This window comes from Anomalospiza imberbis, chromosome 6 (genome assembly GCF_031753505.1).
Source record: "Anomalospiza imberbis isolate Cuckoo-Finch-1a 21T00152 chromosome 6, ASM3175350v1, whole genome shotgun sequence".
NCBI lineage: Eukaryota > Metazoa > Chordata > Aves > Passeriformes > Viduidae > Anomalospiza > Anomalospiza imberbis.
In genome coordinates, this window is record NC_089686.1 from 11,031,991 (window position 1) to 11,054,124 (window position 22,134).

Sequence of the window (22,134 nt, forward strand, 5' to 3'; positions counted from 1 at the left end):
ACACCTGGGCACCCTCACACACCTGGGCACCCTCACACACCTGGGTACCCTCACACACCTGCACGCCGCACACCTGAGTGCCCTCACACACCTGAGCGCCCTCACACACCTGGGCACCCTCACACACCTGCACCCCGCACACCTGAGCGCCCTCACACACCTGCACCCCGCACTCCCGCGCCCTCACACACCTGCACCCCGCACACCTGGGCACCCCGCGCTCCCGCACAGCCGCACGCCGGCGCACCGGCCACGCAGCAAAGACAGAGGTTCAGCGCGGGGAGACAGACGGTGACCGCCGCCCCGCACCCCAGCCCGGGGCCATTCCCGGCAGAAGTGGGGGGGCACCCCGAGTTTTCCAGGCTCTTCCCTGCCGCTCAGCGGGGGCGGGGGGAGAACGGGGAACATGATGGGGGGGACATGAGACCCCGGCCCCGCCCCCGCTCCCTTCTAGGACGTTCGGAGCGGGGCTCGGCAGCGAGTGACGTCATCCGGCACTCGCGCAAACGCCCCGGGCCCCGTCCCTTCAGCCCCGCCCCGCGCGGCCTCTGCGCATGCGCCCGCCTCCTTCCTGCTTCCCCCTCCCCCCGGATTCCCGGCCGAGCCCATGGCTGGGGGCGCGGCGGGGCGGGGCGCGGGGAGCGCGCGCGCTCGCGCCCATTCAGCCGCCAGCCCCGCGGCGCCTGTCGCGGACGGCTGCGATTGGCTGCGAGCGGCACGGCCCCGCCCCCCGGCCGGCTTGTTCCGCCCCCGCCCGCGGCCCCCTCCCCGCGCCCCCCCCGTGCCGGCGGTGAAGGTTCCCGATGGTTCTGGAAGGGGGCGGATCCCGCCGTATATAAATCGGGCGGGCTGTGGGGAGCGCGCACTAGAGAGGTTACAGCGGACGTGAGAGCTGTGTCGCAGCGTCAGTGAGGAGAGCAGCGCCCCTTCCCCCTGCCAAGGTGAGCGGTGGAGGCAGCAGGCGGTGCTCGCCGGCGGTGGATCGGCGCAGGGAGTATTTTCCGACCGAACCCCGGGGTGGCCGGGGGCGCGGGGCTCGCTTCTGGAGTTGCGTGGGGGGTGGGGGTGGGGTGTGCTGCAGGAGCCGCGTGGCGCTGGTTCGTGCTTCTCTCTGCCTTTTTCGATCTTGGGAAAGGTGATCGGGGCTTGCAGTCCCGGTATGGGTGAAAGGGAGACTGGCGTTGCTAATTTTGAATCCAGTTTACTAAATTAGGGTTCTCGTACGAATAGCGGTGGAGGTGGGGAAGCGGAGCAGCTCCTGGGGGGGGTTCCGGTATGGCAGCGGAGCGGCGGGCGTGTAGAGGGCGGTCGGGGAACGCTGTTCTCGTCCCGGGGTGCAGCTGCAGCGCCCCCTCCGCCTCGCAGCGTGCGCGGGAGGGCTGTGGGAGGGGGAGGCTGACCCGAGCACGCTTCGGTGCGGAGGCATTGGGTGGCCGCGGAGCTCCGCTCTCAATGAATGGTCCCCCAGCCATGAGGGTGCAAGATGGAGGGAGGGGCGCGGGGGGGAAGTGCCGGACTGGAAAAGCGGCGGGGGCGAGAGGGGGAAGGAGGGGGCAGGAGAAAAGGAGCGGCGGCGATAAGGGAAGCAGTATGTGGTAGAGGGAGAAAGAATGGGGGCTGGAGGGAAGGAGCAGAGTGCCAGGAGGGGGAGGGAACGCGGTGGGGGGGGGGGGTGGGGGCGGCAGGAAGGAAAGAACGGGAGAAAAGCGGAATGGAGGAGGGGAAGAAAGGGGGGATGGGGAGAAAGTAGCGTGTAGGGACAGGCGGGCAGGAGCGGGGGCAAGGAGATGAGGCCAGGAGCGGGTTCGGGGGCTGCTCGCTCCGCAGCGCTTTGGGGGGTGGGGAATGCGCGGGCGGGAGGCGGGGGGAGGCAGCGAAGGCTCTGGCAGTTTCTAGAACGTCTCGCGGTTCCGGCGGGCGTCGCCAGGGGGCGCTGCGCCGCCGCTCCCGCCCGCGGGCTCGGGGCGCGGTCCCGGCGCGGGCGGGGGGAGCCGGGGCCGCGCCCGGCGGCTCCGGCCGCGCCGCTGCCCTCGCTGCTCCTCGTTCTGTAGAGATCAGAGCGGGCTCGTGGTTGGACAAATCTCTCTCGGGCCAAGCCTGCTTGACCCTAAGGTTTGGTTCCCGCAAGGGGGGCAAATGGGCAGCAGGTACCTGGTGAAGGATGAGTATTTATTAACGTAGAAACGAGTCCGGCTGAGCGGTGTTGGTATATAAGTCGGAGGTGGGGATAGCGTTTACTGGTAAAGAGGTGATAGCTGTGTATGCAAAGCAATAGGGGGATGCGGATAAGAGAAATAATAATCCAAATGAAGATTTTAGGTACCTGTGTCAAACGGGAAAATAAAGGTCGTACATCAATCCGTAAATTAAGGGAGGAGAGAGGAAAAATCATCTCTTACCCTAGGTGCTGCAGGGTAAAGTGGGTGTAAAGCAAGTCTGTAGTAAAAGTCTTGTAATCTATTTTGTGCATTCTTTAAAGTTTCTGAATGGTTATTGGCTGGAAATAACGATCTGGGAAGGGCTTTTTTTTAATATGTGTGTGTTCCTGTGGTGCTGAAACCATGTGGTTAAAAAATCTGATCTCCGAATGCCACTGTCACTGCCTGTAAGAGGATATGTTAGGTAAGCTGTTCCAGATGGAATTTTAACTCTTCCCTCTCCTTTCACAGATGCCGGAAGCTGTGCAAACTCAGGACCAACCAATGGAGGAGGAGGTGGAGACCTTTGCCTTTCAGGCTGAGATTGCTCAGTTGATGTCTCTGATCATCAACACTTTCTACTCCAATAAGGAAATCTTCCTCCGTGAGCTGATCTCCAATTCCTCAGATGTAAGTACCAAAACTAGTCTGGTTGGTTCTGACAATTAATGAAATTTTCTAGGAATAGTCAGGGAATGTTAAAGTCTCCGCTGAATGAATGAGAGAATGTTTCTTCTTTTACAGGCTCTGGATAAGATAAGGTATGAAAGCTTGACTGACCCAAGCAAGCTGGATTCTGGAAAAGAGCTGAAAATTAACCTGATTCCAAACAAGCATGATCGCACTCTAACCATTGTGGATACTGGCATTGGGATGACCAAAGCTGACCTGGTCAACAACCTTGGTACCATTGCCAAGTCTGGCACCAAGGCTTTCATGGAAGCCCTGCAGGCAGGGGCTGATATCTCCATGATTGGTCAGTTTGGTGTTGGCTTCTACTCTGCCTACCTCGTTGCTGAAAAGGTGACAGTGATCACCAAGCACAACGATGATGAGCAGTATGCTTGGGAGTCCTCAGCTGGAGGGTCCTTCACTGTCAGACTGGATAATGGTGAGTGTTCAGTGTTCCTGCTCAATGACACCTTTTAAACGTGTTTGGCAATGGTGAATAGTCTGCTTTGGAAAAGACAAAAGATAAATTAATACAAGTAATGTGTCATACCAGGCATAGGTCCAGGTCATACCATGTCATTTGAGTTGGCATAATTCGATATATATGGAATGCCCAGGTAAATGGTGCATTAAGCTTTCAAAGTTCATACATTGAAAAGTATTTGTAAGACTTCAACAACTTTGTATGCAGAGTCTTTAAAGACTCTGAACAGAATAGTAGGTATCTTCTGAAGCTTGTTTGAAATACATGCAGTAAACATAACCTGGACTGTTTTTATACACAGAAGCTTCATTTTGCTAAGGTGAAAAAATGGTTGATAGAGCAGTTTGGTCTTTAAGGAGTAAATCATTGTCTGGTCTGCTACAGCAAAGTAAAACATGTAAATTCCATTCCAGGTGAACCTCTGGGCCGTGGAACAAAAGTCATCCTGCATCTTAAAGAAGATCAAACTGAATACTTGGAAGAGCGGCGAATCAAGGAAATTGTGAAGAAGCACTCTCAGTTCATTGGATACCCAATTACACTCTTCGTACGTACCTTGCTTGAAATGATAAATAAGTATTACCACTTTCACACATGAGAGTTCATGTAGGAGGGAGCAGTCTTTTTTTTTTTTTTTTTTTTGTTAGTTTGGGTTATTTCAGATGTTATATGGAGGAAGTTTTGGGGAAATACAGTTCTGTTACTTAAAATTGTGTTTCACAGGACTGCGTTAAAAAAAGATGTTTTCCAAGTCACTAGTGTCTGTTTCCAAACGCTTAATTAATTAATCCAGGTGTATTGTTACGAGTCGTTCAGTGTAATGAAACTGAACGGTAAGAACTTGGCTCATAGCATGTGGAAACACCACCACTTGGTGTCAGCTCCCAGAATGAGTCATTGGAGTGTAGGAGGGGAGAGCTTGACACCACGTTGGTGAAGTTTCTGGCTTTGTGAGGCTGCAGGGGGGTACTTCAGAACTGTTACTTACTAAATTCACAGCTTTGGCAATTCAAGTACTGATGCTGTTTCGTAGGTGGAGAAGGAGCGTGATAAGGAGGTGAGTGATGATGAGGCTGAGGAAAAGGAAGAGGAAAAAGAAGAGAAGGAGGAAAAGACAGAAGATAAACCAGAGATTGAGGATGTTGGCTCTGATGAAGAAGAGGAAAAGAAGGATGGAGACAAGAAGAAGAAGAAGAAAATTAAGGAGAAGTACATTGATCAGGAAGAGCTCAACAAGACCAAGCCCATTTGGACCAGGAACCCAGATGACATAACCAACGAGGAATATGGAGAATTCTACAAGAGTCTGACTAACGACTGGGAAGATCACCTGGCTGTCAAAGTGAGTTTGTCTCTCAAGACACAGCTACAGTCCTTGTATCTGTATATACATGGACTGTAACATAGAGCACTGAAGATGGAAGGTTGCTTAACATGCTGCCGAGTTGTGAATCATTTTGCATTGGTGTTGATAATCTGGATGGAACCTGCAGTCAGGAAGTGCAGGTGCCTTCCCAGTTAATAGTTCAGTTACCCTGTCTAATTAAACTAGAAATTGGGTTACATATAAAGCCTGATCAGGTTTGTAATTTGTCATTGAAAAGGTTTTGTGCCTTTTTGATGGTGGGAAGTGCTATAAGAACACATTTGCTTTCTAAATCTCAGTGTGCTGTGTAACGACCTGAATGTGTTCTGCATTGGTTTGCAGACCTCAGAACTTAACACAAATTCAGTGTGTCTGAGGAAAGTGCTTGTTCCTCAGCAGTGTCTGAGCTGCTCTGTAATCTGATCTCTGGGTTGCAGTTGGTGTTCTGCATTTGAAGAGCTGTTAAGTGATTACCACAGTGGAACCATGCAAACAGGCTAAAATTATCATCTTTGTTTTCTCACAGCACTTCTCTGTGGAAGGGCAGCTGGAATTCAGAGCTCTCCTGTTTGTCCCACGGCGTGCACCCTTCGATCTATTCGAAAACAGGAAGAAGAAGAACAATATCAAACTGTATGTGCGCAGAGTTTTCATCATGGACAACTGTGAGGAACTGATCCCTGAATACCTGAGTGAGTATAATTCTGGGGAAAGTGTTGCTTAAAAAGTTAGAAGAATTACTTAGCTATTCTGCAGTTAGTTTCCTTTTGTATGTAAAGAAATTTGGAAGTGGGAAGATTTCGGTTCTAAAGAGCTGTTGGGCAGTTGAAAGTACTGCTTAGTTGATGTTTACTGGAGTTCTGTAGAAACAAATTCATAGTTTCTCATGGGCAGAGGCACATCCAAGTAGAGTGACAGTAATGTTTGTTTGAGACTAGCAAAGGTAATTCTGTTTTGCAGATTTCATGAGAGGTGTGGTAGACTCTGAGGATTTACCTCTGAATATTTCTCGTGAGATGCTACAGCAAAGCAAAATCCTGAAAGTGATCCGCAAGAACTTGGTGAAGAAGTGCTTGGAACTTTTCACTGAGCTGGCCGAAGACAAGGAAAACTACAAGAAGTTCTATGAGCAGTTCTCCAAGAACATCAAGGTTTGTGGTCTTTCTGCTGAACAGTGCAGATACTTGCAGTTGCAGATTGTTGTGACTGAGCTACTAAACTATCACAGTTGAGTACTTCCCTGAAGGGATCACTTAAAATACTTTCTGCTTTTTGTAGCTTGGCATCCACGAGGACTCACAGAACCGCAAGAAGCTCTCAGAACTGCTGAGGTACTACACATCTGCATCTGGTGATGAAATGGTTTCTCTGAAGGATTACTGCACTCGGATGAAGGAAAACCAGAAGCATGTCTACTACATTACTGGTGAGTTGGGACCTAAAATGCTCAGAAAGGCTAACACTGTGTGTAGGTTTACTTTCTGAGGGATTTATAAATGCTGTTACAGGGTTCCCAGTTCCCTTGCTTGGCAGGAATGGGAAGCATTTTTGACCTGGGATTCCAGGAAATAATAACTTGCTTCAAATCGGTGAAGAGTATTAAATGCTGGAGTGTCAGTTTAAACAGCTTGAGTGTCTTTTGGGCTGTTGGTGCCCTTTTTTTATCCTGTGGTTGGGATATGAAGCACCACAGCTGTTGCATAGGCTCTGCAGAAGCTGAACAAGCTGCTATTAGTGCTGAGGCTCACCTGTGGTGGTGGTGTTTGTTGCAGGTGAAACAAAGGATCAGGTGGCCAACTCCGCTTTTGTGGAGCGTCTTCGCAAACATGGGCTGGAAGTGATCTACATGATTGAGCCTATTGATGAATACTGCGTGCAGCAGCTGAAGGAATTTGAAGGCAAGACCCTGGTTTCTGTAACAAAAGAGGGTTTAGAGCTTCCAGAAGATGAGGAAGAGAAAAAGAAACAGGAGGAGAAGAAAGCAAAGTTTGAAAATCTTTGCAAGATAATGAAAGATATCCTTGAAAAGAAAGTAGAAAAGGTAAAAGCAGTACTTGGTTTACTTGTGTGTAAAAGTCAATCTGAAATCAATTTTTGGGGTAAATCAGTTGTACTTGTTGAAATGCTTCAATTGCAAACCTGTGCTCTGTATTCCCTGTGCAGGTTGTTGTGTCCAATCGTTTAGTTACTTCTCCGTGCTGCATTGTAACAAGCACCTATGGCTGGACTGCCAACATGGAGAGGATCATGAAAGCGCAGGCATTAAGGGACAACTCCACAATGGGATACATGGCAGCAAAGAAACACCTGGAGATTAATCCTGATCATTCCATCATTGAAACACTGAGGCAGAAAGCAGAGGCTGATAAGAATGACAAGTCCGTGAAGGATCTTGTCATCTTGCTGTACGAGACAGCACTCCTGTCCTCTGGCTTCAGCTTAGAAGACCCTCAGACACATGCCAACCGCATTTATAGAATGATCAAACTTGGGCTGGGTAAGTTGCCAAATCCGTCCTGGCTGCTGTGAACTCGGGGTGTACTGTCTGGTCCTGCTTTTGGTAGTGTGGAAAATGAACCCTCAGGTGGCTGAAGTACTGTGGAGATGAAAGGTTTGAGATGTGCTGTGAGCATTAATGGGTGTGTGTTTCCTGCACAGGCATCGACGAAGATGACACTGCTGCAGAAGAAGCCAGTCCAGCAGTCACTGAGGAGATGCCACCTCTTGAAGGAGATGATGACACATCACGCATGGAGGAGGTGGATTAAACCAGTTTACCGGAATTCATGAATGTTTCCTTGGCTAATATGAATAAGTTATATTTTGTATATTATGAATGTTACCTGCCAAAAAAAAATCTTTGACACTTTGTCTGCATTCCCTCTTTATATTTATTTTCGAAGATGTTATACCTTTATTTTTGTTACATTGCTTTTTCAGCTGATGTGAGATAAAAATGCCATTGAGGGAATATTTTCTTTAACACTGTACAACCCTAAACAGGCAAGTAAGGAGTAGTTATTTTTGTCTGTATTAGCTGGTTGCAGGTGGCAGGGTTTTTGACTTATTCTTAATTGCCAGAAATGCAGAAAGAAGTAAATGAAGATGGGAAGACATCAGGGTGTTCAAGTTTTGTTTAGTGTTACACAGCTCTTCAACTCTTAAGTGTCTAACATACAGTACCTAGTAACTAGGTATCTAGGAGAGCTGAATCTTCTGGGGAAGCTTTAATCCTTCTGCTCCTAACAAGGTCTTGATGTTTAAAGTTGTTTTTTATACTGTTCAAGGATTCTGGATTGCACTCTACCATAGAATAGAATCCACTGTAAATCTCTTGTGACTTATGCAACTCTGCATGTACAGTTCAAACCTAGAACTGTAAGAATAAAAGTGTTAAGAATTGAGCTGTGTCACTGACTTACCTGTTCTGCTCTGCCCCTCCCCACATGAGTTGCTGCTCTGGATCCTGAGCCCCAGCTGCTGCCCTCAATGTATAATGAAAAGGGTGTGCTTGGTGATCCTGCTACAAAACCAGTGCCACACCAGAGCAGGAAGGGTCTCTGGAAAAGTGATTTGCTCTGAGTTGGGGTGTAACTCATGTGGATGGTTCAGCAATTGTACAGAAGTGTGGGGGAGTCGTGGTGCTGCTGGGAGGTGATCAAAAGCTTCTACCTTACCTGAGAAGTTGCCAGTAACACATCACACAGCCTGCCAGGGAACTAGGCGATTGTGCTGCTTTCTGTATTCCTTGGCATTTGTCTTGGAGTAGCAAGGAGAATTCTTAATAAGCAGCTCCATCCAGCAACTTGCCCTCGGTGCCTGTTGGGGACCCTTTTTTTGACTTCAGGCAGATTGTATTTGATACAATGTCTTAAATTCAATGAACTTGATTTGAGAGAAGGAGGGGTTTAAGGGAAATTCTGATCTGCTCACCCTGCTGGTTTCCTGTGTCCATTTCTGCTGCAGGATACTGGAGCTCCCCAGTGTAAAATAATTCACATATATGACAATGATGTGTTCTTACTGTAGTAAGGTGAAAAGATGGAGTTTCTGGTCCTAACTGTATTTCACAGGTACCTAAACTCCTTTTCATACAGACGTTTTCAAAGTAACTTGCACAAGCTCTGATATGTAAGGAGATGTTTATGCTAAAGCAGCACTCGGGGTGGCGAGAGGCCAGCTCCTGTTTGTGGATACGCTGCAAGCTGAGGAATTCAAGCTGTGTTCCTATATGTCAGTTCACTAGACTGAGGTGATCACATGGCTCCAAATCGGTATTCTTCCTCAGAGATGAGAAACAAGAAGATGGATGTGAAAATAACTGCTTCAATGCTGCTTACACAACTGCTGAAAGCTGGATGTGTGTAACAAGTGGGGCATTTGTCTTCCACACCTCACATTCTTGTGATATGAAATGTTCAGAATCATTTCATGTTATGTTTACCTCATAAAAGTCTGCAGAAGACACTGGTGTCTCCATGCCAGTGAAAGCAGCAGTGTCAAAGCAAGGACATTCTTTCCTTGGCCAGTGAGGCAGGAGCTGTGGTTCCCCCACAGCCCTGCCTGGGGACTGTGAGGTGTGCTTTGATCAAAGTGTCCTGTGCCTCGGCAGGAGCTGTTGGCTCAGCCTGGGTGAGATGTTTGTGTTCCATCACCACCCCTCACAGTGATGGATGTGCTGCTGCTGTTACAACAAGCATGGCATCAAACCAAGTGCAGGAAGGGAGTTACAGTTTCTAATGTGTGCACCACTATTAACTTCCAGTTTGGTGTGTTGGTGACAGAAGCAAGGATTAGGAGGAAAAGGCTTCCTTCTGTGATGTTCAGTCTTGGAAGTTATCAAGAGAGCAGACTTCAGCAAGCTTTAGGTCATTGCTTCAAGACCTCAGTGGCAAAAAAATCAGATTCAATAGTATTGTATCAAAACTAAGGGAGATTCTAAGGTATGTGTGACTCGTGACTAAAATAAATTCTACAAGATCTTGCATAATGTGTCAAAAAATGGTGAAAACATCTTCCAGTTCGTAACACTGCGATTTAAAATTTACAGTGATAATGCTAAAGATTTTTCCACTTGGTCAGTGATGGCACAAGTCTTAACCTCTCTTGAAAACTAATTTATCTTTTAAGAGAATAATTCAGGTGAAATTTGCATGTTACCTCCAGTATTTCTTGCCCTGAGAAGGTGTTGGGTGTTTTTGAGTCATTCCCTGCATTACACTGAGCAGCCAGACCGTAAGAAAGCCTGGACTCGAGGGAAATCAGAGCTTGCTGGGGCTGGCACAAGTTCAGTGCAGGGCCGAGAGTGACGGGAGGGGCAGAGCACTGAGCAGTGGGAAATGATGGGAAGAACCCTGGGACCCTCGGGCCACCTCCTCGCTCACACTGCAGCCACAGGGCCCGGCGGTGGCATCAGCTGTGTGCCCTGGGAGGGGGACACCCGGGATGTCCCTTGGAACGCTGTTGAGTGACTGTAACTGCTGCCTGGCCCAGAAGGGCACGGCAGTGCTGTGGGAGCCTCGGGCTGTGCTGTCCCTTGCAGCCACCATTTCTTCTGCAGCCCCTCAGACCAAGCAGTCCGTGGAGCCGGGCCGGCTGCTCACAGCTGCTGCCTGTAAAGAATTCCTGGTTAATTTTGGGCAGCCTCGTGTGGGAGTAGCGACTGCCAGCCCTGTATTGGGGTGCAGCATGATGGTCATTTGTGCTCCTTGAGCTCAGCTGGTGCTGCAGGCACTAACACAGCCTCCTTGGCTCCCACTTCAGCCGTGGGAGGTGCTGTGGGCTGGTGAGTGAGATTCTTGGTTGCTATGTTTTGAAAATGGTTGGAGATTCTGAAGAGAAGGAGTAATCATCAGATGGTTTTAGTCTGGGTGGAGAAGGTAAGGAGATGAAAAGGTGGATGTCAGAGAAGAAAAGAGGTGTAAGCAACAGGGTCTAGCTCAGCTGGAGGCAGAAATGGGGTGAAGGCTTGTGAGCTGCTCCTGGTACAGCTGCTGTCACTGTCACCCCCACTGGGACTTGTTCCTGGTGCCTTTTCAGAGCAACAATCCACTGCTGGCTTTAGAGTGAGATATTTGTTTTGCTGAGGTTTTTATACAGTAGTGCCTTCTGTACTGTGCAGAGATGCAAGAAAGCCAGCAAGGAAAGAGAAAATGGGAAGAAAAGGAATTTGATTTGGAAAAAAAGGAAAGATAGTTCCTCACTTCATATAAAAAGAAAAAAGAAAAAAAAGAAAAAAAAGAAGAAAAGGAATGGAATTGAAATGTGGCTTTTAAAAGGTCAAATCAGATCTGCTTCTTTGTGAAAAACAGACCTGAGCCATAGGTCTCCGGTAACTGAAAAAATACCGTTCCTGGTATTTAAAACCAGTAAAGTTGCTGTGCTGGACTGGAAGTGATTAGGAAGATGCTCAGAAATCTTTGTGTGTCCAGCTACAACTGTCCCTCTGCTACAGGGGAGATCATCTGCTCCAGCAATCCACGGGAGGAAACACCTTTGGTCGCCCTGGCTGCCTCTGGAGGACGGCGGTGGAGAGGGGGCTTCCCCTTGGCTGTTGGCTCTTCTGCCGCCCTGAGGGTTGTGTGAGGGAAATAGGGCTCCAGAAAACACGCTGGTGAGAGCAGAGGGGAAGTCTCACATCCCTGCCCACCAGGCCTTGCAAACTGGATGTGTGTGCATGCGTGTGCTTTTCAATATGTATATAATATAGATGTGTGTGTATGTTACATGCACATGGAAAATGTAGCGACTAAAGGAGTGCAGGCCCCGCGGAGTCAGCGCTGCTGCAGAGCAGCCTGGAGCCTTACAGCGGCACAAAGGACTTTCTTTCACAGGAGGGTTTCACTTTCGACTTTTCTCGCTTAATTCCCTCTTTTTGGCAGGAGCAGCTCTCCAGGTGGAGGAGGTTGGGCAGGGCGGTGTGAGGGTGGAGGGCCCAGCCCATAAAGCTGGAGAGGCGGGAGCCTGCGGCTGGGATGGCCTCAGCTGGGAAGAGGCAGCGGCGGAGGAAGAGGAGGGAGCCCGGGCAGGCCACGGAGGGTATGGAAGGGAGGGAGCCCGGGCAGGCCACGGAGGGTATGGAAGGGAGGGAGCCCGGGCAGGCCATGGAGGGTATGGAAGGGAGGGAGCCCGGGCAGGCCATGGAGGGTATGGAAGGGAGGGAGCCCGGGCAGGCCATGGAGGGTATGGAAGGGAGGGAGCCCCTGTAACAGAGCCCGGGATGGGGGTGTCTGAGTGTACAGGGACTGAATTTGGGGAGTGGGGAACTGGATCAGGGGGCTGGCTTATGGCACAGCCTCTCTAGTTTGGTTGGGTATCTTCAGCGTTAATACTCTTTAAAGTTTGAGAAAACTTGCAGTGCCTAGGAGAAAAGGGAAAAAAAAGGCCCTCAGTGGTCTCACATAAGCTTCATTTTAAAAAGTTATATTTTCCTCATTCTGTATGAAGGACCAATGAATGAAATCTTGTTGTGGTAGAAGACAGTGGCTGCTTCTTATTTATTTTTAAACAGAAGCTGCCTTTGATTGACTGTGTGAAGGACTGATCAACTCTTCTAGCATAAAGGGAGTAGCCATGTCTGGGTATCTCAGAGGTTTCTCAAATGTGCTCTCCTACCCTCTACCTGTTTCAGTAGATGCTCAGGAAAAGGAGGATTCTGTTAAAAGCCCAGACTGCATGGAAAGACTGGCACGAAAATACATGGTAACTTTTTAAATTGCTGCTTCTCTACCTGCCTATTAAAATACAATCCTGAAAGTGTTTGTTGGTTTGCCCTTGGCCTGATGGTGCAGCTGCCTGGGCTGGAAAAGAGTGCATGAAGAACAGGTGTGGATGAATTCATTTAAATGGGAGGGAAGGAGGCAACTCTTCCACTTCTCTGCTACCCTCTGGGGACCAGGGGAGCTGTTTGTTTGTAAGGTCTCTTTCTAAGCAAGAGCTTTAGAAAAAATTAGGATGTTTTGAGTCATTCATCTGCAGTTACATTTCTGAGCTGTAGGGTTACCAAATGCAAAGAAACAAACAGAACCACAGTGCAAATAAAAACTGTTTTGTAAAGTTACTCACAAGCCTGGAGTAACCATTCTTAGCAAGTACAAGGCATGTTCTGGATTGCTTCCCTTTGTGGTTTTGGGGGTGAGGAGTGATGAGAGGCTTCTATTTTCCCCTTATGTCTCACTTACACAACCCAACCAGCACCACAGCTGTGGGATATTTGGGAAGACAAGCTGGCTTCAGATGGGGAAGCTTTGGAGAAACTCAGCACCTGCAGCTGGTACTAGAACTTAAGCTTCAGCCTGAAGCAGCAGTAACTTCTACTTTGAGTGGAATTTCTTTCCTTTCCTCCTCTGCAGCAGAAGTGCACAGTGGAGTCAAGCACAGAGTCTGAGTCCGAATCCAGGGCAGAGGTAAGCACTCTGAAGTGTTCTGATGGTGATGTGATTCCCTGATGTGTATCCAACTCTTCCTTCACCCTCAGTAGGGAGCATCCAAGGCATGTTGTGGGGTTGTTGATTTTGTGACTGCAAAAAACCCAAAACCACCCCAAACCCAATACTCCCCTTTCCATCGGGCTCTTTCTTACAACTGTTACTAACTTTTCTAAAGTTGATTCTAGGGGGATGAGGCAGGAAAGAGACAGTGTTCTAGGCAGACAAATGCTAAGAAAATGCTGACCTGAGCTGTTCCTGGTGGTTGACTTTCAGCAGCTCTGGTCCAGTGGGATTTCTACAGCTCTGGGTGGAGAACCTCTACCTTCTGACTGTCCCTTTTGGAGGAGATTAAGAGCAGCTGTGTTGCTGTGGCAATTAGTTATGGATACTTCTACTAACTACTAACAATTAGTTATGGTAACTTTTTGGACGTTGTTCTGTCAAACCAGTGTGTTTAGTGCTGATGAAAAAAAGGCCTGATGTTGGAGTGGAGAGCAAAATACTTAACTTGTGGGTAAAACTCTTTGGAATTGATGCTCACTGTTGGTCCATGTGAATCACTGTGCTTTGTGACTTGGAGAAACTGCCTGCCAGGAATCTGCCACCACTTTACCTTCCAGAAAGGTCAGGGCAAGGCTGGAGTTATCTGTTTTCCTGGGATAAACCAGGCTGGAAGTCCAGCTGTGTGATGGCTGGGCAGGGTGGAAGGGGAGCTTGCACAGGTCCCAGCCTGAACAAAGAGCTGGCTGCTCTCACCAAGGGTGCCAGGCAGGTGCCAGGACTGGGGATTTCTGTGCTCTTTGGAGAAGCAGAAGGGCTTTGTGGGGGTCTCTGTCCTTGAAGCAGCACAAGAATACACGGTCACAAATGGGTTTGGACTTCAGCTCCTCTGATAAAGCCTCTGGTTTCCTGTTGAGCACAGATTCCTGAGTCCTCCTTTGTCTCAGCTGTGCTCAGTTCTCCCCCTTCCCACTGGAAGCAGCATGGCACTGACTGGCAGTGTGTTCTCTGTGGCGGATCCTTTTCAAAAAGAACTTTCTCACTTTCCTTGCTGTTAACTTCTTTTCCTTTGTGAGACTTGGTACCTGGGGTTTGCTTTCTAAAGGGAGTCTCCCTACATGACCTTTTTTTTTATTAAAATTAATAGGCCCAGACTCTAAGCACTATTTCAGGATTTCAAATCTTCCCCATGTGAAGGAACAAAAAGGGACCTGAGTGGGAGGGAAGGTCTCTAAACTCTAAATTGTATCCTGACTACTATTTAAGTGCTGGTTTGGTTAATTTTTCTGGTGGTATGTAATTACTTATTGTTCTCTTTAGTGTAGTGCTTTAAGTGCAGTAAGACTTACCCTAGCTCTTTTTTAGGTTAACTTTACCAAACCTTTAAAAATTAGACTGAGACATGTTTTTTATTGTCTTTTAACAAAGTGATAATCTGGCTTGCCCTTCTGTAGGATTTCCACCTACTCTGTTTTTCATTTGGTAACTTATGGGCAAGTGCCTTATAAACCTATGTTAACTTCTCTTAAATAGGTTGTGCCAAGCCCACTTGCTGGAGGACCCAAGAAAGCAAAGGAATCCAGAGGACTACAAGTAGGTTTTGGGTATTACACAGTTCTTGGTTGTAGCATCCAAAAACTAAAATAGAGGTAGGACTGTGTGGATAGACAGAAAAGCTTCCACAGTAAGCCTGTGACTTAGGTTGAAAGGGATTTTTAAGTCCATTATATGTTGCATCTTGTTAGTGTTGGTTTTTTTTTTTTTTTTTTTTTTTAGGGACAAATAATCATTCACCGTGTTTAGAGATGTTTATTTTAGTTTATAGATCCTTATGATGGTGATTCAGAAGATGCACCTGTTCACACTGACTGCGGTATAAAAGATGCACCATGGAGAAACAGAGCCTCAAGAGCAGCGCCTTTGGAGGATGCTGCTACTTCACAAGATGAAGAATCCTTCCCTAATCCTCCAAACGTCAGAGAAATTCAGGCAGTAAATGAGTGTAGAGCAGCCCCGGAACTTCCCAGCCTCGAGAAGGATCTGTTGCAATCACCGGAGCCTCCTCCAGCCGCAGAAGCATTTACCCCCACGGGGCTGACACCCGACCACGCCTCACCGAGGGGTGTTAACCCTTCAGTCTCCGCGGACCTCCCTGCAATCCCGGCTCCACAGCCCCTGCTCGCAGCTCACTGTGATGGCACAATGGCCGAGCAGCCCATAATTAAAAGAAAACAAGGGATTCCTGCTTCAGAGGGTGCTAGTGAAAAACTAAAGAGAAAGAAATTCCGTGCAACTTAATATAAGGAATGAATAAATCACTGGACAAACTGTTCTGAAGGATCACTCTGGCAGAGATTTCTTTTACAGAGTGTACCTGAACTAAACAGGCTGCCTCAAGCCTGTTACAAATGCACTGCACTGTACAGCAAGCTCTGAGATCCACCTGAAAAACAGAATCAAAGAAGCTGTGTGGCAATTCTACTGAACACTAGCAAAGGAATATCCACAGCATGACAGACAAGCTTGCTGCCCAGGTCCTCTGGAAGCCCCAGCTCCTTTGTGCAGTACCTGGAGGCAGCTGCTCAGTTACATTGAAACTTCACCAACACTGACAAGGGTTTGTCGAGGAGGGAAAGAAGAATGACCCCTTGGCTGCAATTAGCTCCCAGTAGCTATGGCTTGTCTGGCACCTGCTTCATGTCATGTTTGGCTCCTGCTCCTCCTCCAAGTGGTGAACAATACAGGTTTGATTACCAACAGCTGAACTGCATCACGCTGAACTGACTGCAACTACTGGCAATCCAGCATTTATTTTCTCCTTCCAAGGGGGAGAAATTGTCTAGTTACTGTTAACACAGCTACTCCTTCCTCGTTTGACCAATGTTTTGGGCAGTTTCAGTAGCTGCCAGAATAGTGTTTACAATGTGATGTGGAACACATTAGCTCACAGCTGCTTAGTGAAAGCAATCATTCAGGAGCTGCAGGAATGGTGCCCAGGGATGGGAGGCCAGTTAGGGAGAAAAACTGTGTCTCTGATCTTCTTTTCCTGTATGGTAATTTCTTTAATCAGGTTTAGAATCTGGGTAGTCCATTTGTGTAGGAGGGGAACTACTAACTATGAAAGGATAATGATGGCTTGAAAGATGTTAGTACCAGCAACTTGTGTAAGCATTTGTTTTGTACAACTGGCAGAGATTTTTAGTTTCCAGTTTCTTTCATAGGATGGAAAGCCACTCAAAATATTATTTAAGTGCTAGCAATGTACTGTTCCACCTGTGTATTTAGTTTATTAAAGCAACTTTTCTTTCATCCTGATTCCCCCAGCTGGAAATGGTTTTTAAACAGCCTGGAACATATGTGGTTAAACATTAAGTTTCAAAGGGCTTTGCTCCAAGACACAAGCTACTGTGGTTGCCCCATGACTTGTCCAGAGGCAAAGATTGCTGCAGTGAAAACTCTGAAGTTAATTGAAAAAGCCCCAAACAAACCAACAACCAATCACTTGCAGCTATAGATTTATGTGTACTGCAACTAGGCTACAGCTCTCTCTGGAATGAAGATGTGTGAAAAGCTTAAGAATACAACACTGTGAGGCAGCCAAGCCCCTCAAGTCCTAGCTATTAGACACCCTAGCTCTCAGTCCCATCAGATGAGGCTAAATAAAACAGAACAGACTTTCAACTGCAGTCAAAAACCCTAAACTCACCTAAAGAAGATTTCACTTAAAGCAGCTGTTTCACACAGCATGGAAAAAACAAAACAGGAGAGGAAGGAATAAGTGGAAACGTAAGCCACAAGGGACAGTATCTACTCATTGAAATATAGTTGTTCAGTATGAGAACCCAGCTGTGTGTGGATTAACCTGTGACTTGAAATTGCACCTTTTGTTAATTCAGGCCCAATGCAAAAGTTAACAAAAAAGAGCTGAAGAGTTTGGGAAGTTCACGCTCTAGGATAGTTGAGACTCTTGATCTCCCCATCAGCATCTGCTGATAGGTGGAACTGGTTTAGGCAGAGTTTTAACAGTAGCTGTAAGTGGTACCACAGCCCAGGTCTATGAGCTGGGCACAAACAGCAGCTGCTGAAAGGAAGGTGCATGTTCAGTGGAGCTGCCAACAGCCAGCTCTTGACCTAAGCTAATACTTCATACTGCAGCTGGTAGCTACCCAAAGCACGCTGCTAGCAGGAGGTGCTTTTTGCTGTACTATAGAATTGAAACTATGCTGGAGGCAGTGATACCAGTTCCAGACATATTCTGGTGCTGGAAAGCAAAGTCTCTCATAGAGGCTGAAAAAAAGCATTATAGTTACAACTCATCTTGGATGATGATGCATGTAGTTCTCATCTCTGTTCTTCACAACTCAGTAAGAACTGCACAAAGATTATTAAACTGCACATGATTCACTGGTCTGGGATTCACACTTTGTAAGGTAACAAAGCCAGGACAGTTCAATCTTGGGGATTAACTTTGCAAAACAGTAGGGAGAGGGCAGACAGAATTCTGTTCAAGCATTGACCAAAACAAGCATGTGAGGCAGGCTGAGATAGCAATTCTTCCTCCCAGCACAGGCTTGTACTATGGAACCCCTTATCACAGAAAAATACTGGAGCTGATGAAAGTCACTGCTTTCATAGGAGCAATCAGTGAAGGAAGGGGCTCCCAAGATTTCCATTTTGAGATTAGAAAGCTGTGTACCCGAATTCTTCATACATGTCTTTGAACACTTGACTTTAGCCACTGTCAGAGAGGACAGCTGTTCTGAGAGGATGGTCAGAAAGGTAGAAATGCTTAGCCAACGAATTCAGGATCAGAAGAAGCAATCAAATGCCCAAACCATTACAGCAACCCAAGAAATTAGCAGGAACTCTCAGCTTCCCTAATTTAGTAACAGTTGGTCACATGTGAGAGTCTCAAATAATACTGTAACTCCTTGTGTAAGCATTAATAGCCTCCTCTTGGGTTACTGAGACATAAATCCGGAGACATATTTCACCATAAAAGCAGTTTGAGAAAGAGGAAGCTCTGTGGTCAATAGGACAAGAAAGTTTAGTTCAGGATGCTCCAGTTTCTCAATGCATTGCAGCAGGTTGCTTCAAGTAAGACCCAGTCCATCGCAACTAATTAATACAACGGTCTGAATTGTCACAGCAGATAGCAGGTTTTGTGTCTTACTGCACTCCAGACTTACATTCCAAGGTTCCTGTTACTGCAGGTTAGCTTGAAGAGCAATTCATAGTTATTCTCTGGAAAGATCATGGGCGTAGGTTTTCCTGACCAAAACCATCACTAAGAATTAGATTAACAGAAATAAATGTCAAAATTTTTTGCTATATTTTTTATTTAATGTAACATAATCCATCAAATGTCACATCTACCAATAACCCTCTAAAAATCTGATTCAATCTTCCTTCAAAGAAATCTCTCTGGCCTATCAGCTTCCCACTGCATCATCACCTTTCCAGCCAACTTGACAGAAATCCATCTGCTAACCTACCCTGATTACAAAAGTACAGGTGAGCACTACATAGAAGACTGACACTTAATAAAGCATTAACCAGTGAAAATAAATTTGTTCACTCAGTGCAGAGAACTGCAACACCGCGTTCATAGAAGCTGCGGGGATCTTCCTTGGTGGCTATTTCAAAGTCAACGGTGAAAATCAGATCAGCACGAGTGAAGTTCAGATATACTGGTAAAGTAACCTGGGGAAAAACATGAATACAGGAGAGTTCTGTAAGACAGCTGAAGAGTGTCACAGGTTTCTGTAACACTACATGGTACCAATGAGATGGGAATTCAGTCTCGGATAACTCAGTATGAGGAATATGAGAAATATGAGGAAAAACCCCAAGACTTAATAAATTCACAGATGCTGCTATAAATACAAATTTTAGTTTTGACTTGAACAGCATTTTTAGATGTCTCTCCTTTTTATATATCTACAAAGGAAAGACACAATCAGCACTAGTTCTCTTTGCTGCTAGCCCTGAAATCAGATGCCAGCTGACACCAAGAGTAATTAGAGAACACCAATTTGATTTGTTGTGCCCAGAACAAGTATCCATAAAGCCTTAGGAAAAAAATTGGTAGGGATATCTAGATATTTTCATCAATACTTACAACATTTGCTTTTTTATCAGCATTTGTCTGCTTGATCCAGCGAAGCTGTGTAATGGGCAGGACAGTTGAGATAGCATTCGAAAGCGACAGCTTGTTGTTACTGCACGTAGCTCCCTGAAGCTTCAGGCCTGCAAATTGCAATGCAGTTTAGAGTTCTAAGAGCTTTCATACATCCAAAGGCTTTCTCCCTCTGTATCATTTAAGGGCTAAGTCCACTAAATGAGAAGTATTTCATACTGCAAAATGAAGAGGTTGTAGGTGATATACTATGCAATGCCACTTCAATATATACTGACCCTGGTCTTGAGATTTATTATAAGTATTTCAAGCTCCCTAATAACTAATATCAAACTAATCTGAAAATACTTTCAGAAAGTGTGTATTAAGTTCTGCAACAACAGCATCTTTTTCATTTGACATAGCCCATTTAACACCAGAAGCTTCTGAAAACATTTCAGATGGTCCCTTCCTTCAGCTAAGTTTACCTGTGACTCCAAAGCTGCAGGCATCCAGGACTGCGTTCTGGGTAGTTGTAACATTGACCTCAAGACACAGTTCTTCAAGGGACCAACTGTTTGCTTGGGCAACATATTGTCTTGTAGCAGTAATATATGCCTCTGGTACAAACAGGCCACCCAGGCACACATGGATGTTCTATGTAAGGGGGGAAAACACAGGGGAAAAAAGTATTTTAGCTGCAGTATTAATTAATGGCTATTATAAATACTTTGGCAATCTATTTAAATAAAATGTTCCCGCTACTACTGGAACACAGTGTAACTGCTAAGATGCTTTTTGCTCTAAGGTTTTATCTCCTACTGTGCCACAATACTAATGCTCCCTCTGATCTCTGTGCACAGTTACCCTGCTAAGCCTCATCATGCTGCGATCAGGAGACGCTCAGCAGTATTTCCAGACATTTCAGAGAACACTGACTCAAGTTCATTGACTGAGGAGTTATTTGCAAGTCCTGATGTGAAGACTCCAGAAAGCAGTTACACAGCTCCACCAATAACCCCAAGAAGTCAGCACAAGGTACCTTCAGTTCTTTTGCTCCACCAGATGCAGCTGCCTGGGAAATATTCTGGAGCTGTTTAATGCGCTCACTGAAGTCAGACACCCACTGGATAACAGTCATACCAGCTGGCACTGTGTAATGAGACCAGCTACGAGGCAAAATACCTACAAATACATGATTAGAATTAAGTTTTGTTCGTATACAGCTTGAAATTACACACTATATTGAAACTTTGAAGATTTGGACTGGAATATCAACCTCTGTTTTAAAAGGCCCTTCAGTAAGTGAAAGCACTTTCAAAGATTACAGAGCAAACGGCCTCCAGGTCTACTTTGTATTTAAAATGCCACCCCCACTTACAGATACCCTTCAAAAGCAGCTGCAGTTACACACAGCTTTTTACTTCAAGACCTAATCTTCAGCTCTGCATGAAGATTTGAGTTCTTTAGGAAAAACTGAAGAAGTCGAGTATCTGCATTTCAGAAAATGCTTTTGTTCAAATCACCATGTATTACAACATGCAGAACGTCTGTGAAAATTCTACATGTATGTACAATCTTTAAATAGAAATTCAGACAGCTTGAATATTTTCTACATTTTATAGGGCCAATATTGCTCATTTGGTGGTATAAATAACTTTGTTCTGTCACAAGTCAGAAATTGAGAGAATTTAGTAATATTTCAGCCTAGAAATTAAGCTGCTAATATAAATTGTACGAAAAAAGCCTAATATATTAATATTAAAGCCAAACTATTATATTATTATTATAGTTTAATGATTAGGCTATTATCAACTTCAACTTGAAATCTCTTATCAAGCCAATGGGAATTTTATGCTCAAATTTAAGTATTACTTGTATCAAATGACAAAGTCAATTCACATTTTTCTACCATTTTTGATTTTTTTTTAAGCTGCTGACCACAGCAGCCTCTTACAGAGTGCAAGAAGCACAGGGAGCCCTGGGAGATGCTAGCTTGAATTGCCATACCTTTCACCAGCTCATTTATCAGTGTACGCAAATAGTTGGTTTGTTTCTTTTTCCCTTCACACACTTGAACCACGTCTGCCAGGTCCTGACGAACATCCTGGAGCAGCTTAGCTCCCATTTTCACCTCTCTCTCAAAGAACCGGAACAAAGGATCCTGATGGTCAAAACATTCAAAGTGAGCTGCAGAGCAAAGTTCTTGCTGTACAACTGCTACAAAAAACAACTCCCAAATTCTGGGTGGATGGAGCAGTAACACAGTGACTACAAGCACTGAACAGGAAGATGCAGCCTGTGCAGCAGAAAGTGATTGCAGAAACCATTTTACAACCAGCAATCTCCTCTCCCTTGGAGAAGCAAGAAAGTAGAAGTCACAGTTGAACAATTAATGCAGACTGCCTGGCTAGACTGTTTGCCATTGCACTTCTTCAAATACTACCCAAAGACACAATCAGGTTTTAGAAGCATTCCAAGAAACCTAGCAGGTCATTACATGGCTATGGCACTCAAAATCAGCATCAACACAGGTTCCGTTGACCCTTCAGCAGTGCAGCTGGTACTTCCAAATCACAATGCACCTGAACTTGTGCTTTTCCTATGCCCACATTAAATAAAACACAGCTCTTACTTTAATGTTTTCCACAGTCCGCTTCAGATGGTTTAGAGTTTGTGGGATAAGGTGAAGCCAGTTAGAGGCTGTGGTATGCAGTGTTCTCATCCAGGCTGGGCGTCCATCTGATGTAGAATCAGTTCTTGTCTTCTTCTCAGTTTCTGCGTAAGCCAGATCATCCTCATCCTCCAGCATCTGCATTTTCAGCATTTTACTGATCATATCTATGCCTAAAACAGAAGATTTGCTG

The 22,134-nt window shown here is 46.1% G+C and overlaps 4 protein-coding genes across 5 annotated transcripts in view; 2 read left to right on the plus strand and 2 right to left on the minus strand.

Moving 5' to 3' along the window:
• Positions 1–745: 745 nt before the first annotated feature.
• HSP90AA1 (heat shock protein 90 alpha family class A member 1) lies at positions 746–8,124 on the plus strand. Of its 2 annotated transcripts, none has more exons than XM_068192384.1 (11): positions 746–941; positions 2,670–2,828; positions 2,943–3,309; positions 3,768–3,901; positions 4,388–4,696; positions 5,247–5,412; positions 5,681–5,871; positions 5,999–6,146; positions 6,493–6,761; positions 6,884–7,217; positions 7,379–8,124. In XM_068192384.1, the coding sequence occupies exons 2-11, from the start codon at positions 2,670–2,672 to the stop codon at positions 7,486–7,488; spliced, it is 2,187 nt and encodes a 728-aa protein (XP_068048485.1). In that variant the 5' UTR covers positions 746–941; the 3' UTR covers positions 7,489–8,124. The 2 variants fall into 2 exon arrangements, with proteins under 2 accessions (XP_068048485.1, XP_068048486.1); XM_068192385.1 differs by lacking the exon at positions 746–941 and adding an exon at positions 2,205–2,221.
• LOC137476507 (uncharacterized) lies at positions 1,450–2,392 on the minus strand. The gene is made up of 2 exons (XM_068194866.1): positions 2,324–2,392; positions 1,450–2,151 (listed from the first exon to the last, which is right to left on the minus strand). The coding sequence occupies exons 1-2, from the start codon at positions 2,390–2,392 to the stop codon at positions 1,450–1,452; spliced, it is 771 nt and encodes a 256-aa protein (XP_068050967.1).
• Positions 8,125–11,694: 3,570 nt separating the features above from the next.
• Positions 11,695–22,125, plus strand: LOC137476508 (uncharacterized). The gene is made up of 5 exons (XM_068194867.1): positions 11,695–11,758; positions 12,354–12,421; positions 13,072–13,125; positions 14,683–14,742; positions 14,968–22,125. The coding sequence occupies exons 1-5, from the start codon at positions 11,695–11,697 to the stop codon at positions 15,445–15,447; spliced, it is 726 nt and encodes a 241-aa protein (XP_068050968.1). The 3' UTR covers positions 15,448–22,125.
• The window catches only part of DYNC1H1 (dynein cytoplasmic 1 heavy chain 1), a 45,006-nt gene continuing 41,342 nt past the window's right edge, over positions 18,471–22,134 (minus strand). Inside the window, exons 73-78 of the mRNA XM_068192398.1 lie at positions 21,903–22,114; positions 21,278–21,431; positions 20,310–20,452; positions 19,756–19,924; positions 19,271–19,398; positions 18,471–18,852 (exon numbers count right to left, since the gene is read on the minus strand). Of these exons, the coding sequence (XP_068048499.1) occupies positions 18,724–18,852; positions 19,271–19,398; positions 19,756–19,924; positions 20,310–20,452; positions 21,278–21,431; positions 21,903–22,114 (935 nt within the window). The 3' untranslated portion in view covers positions 18,471–18,723. The remainder of the gene's footprint in view (positions 18,853–19,270; positions 19,399–19,755; positions 19,925–20,309; positions 20,453–21,277; positions 21,432–21,902; positions 22,115–22,134) is intronic.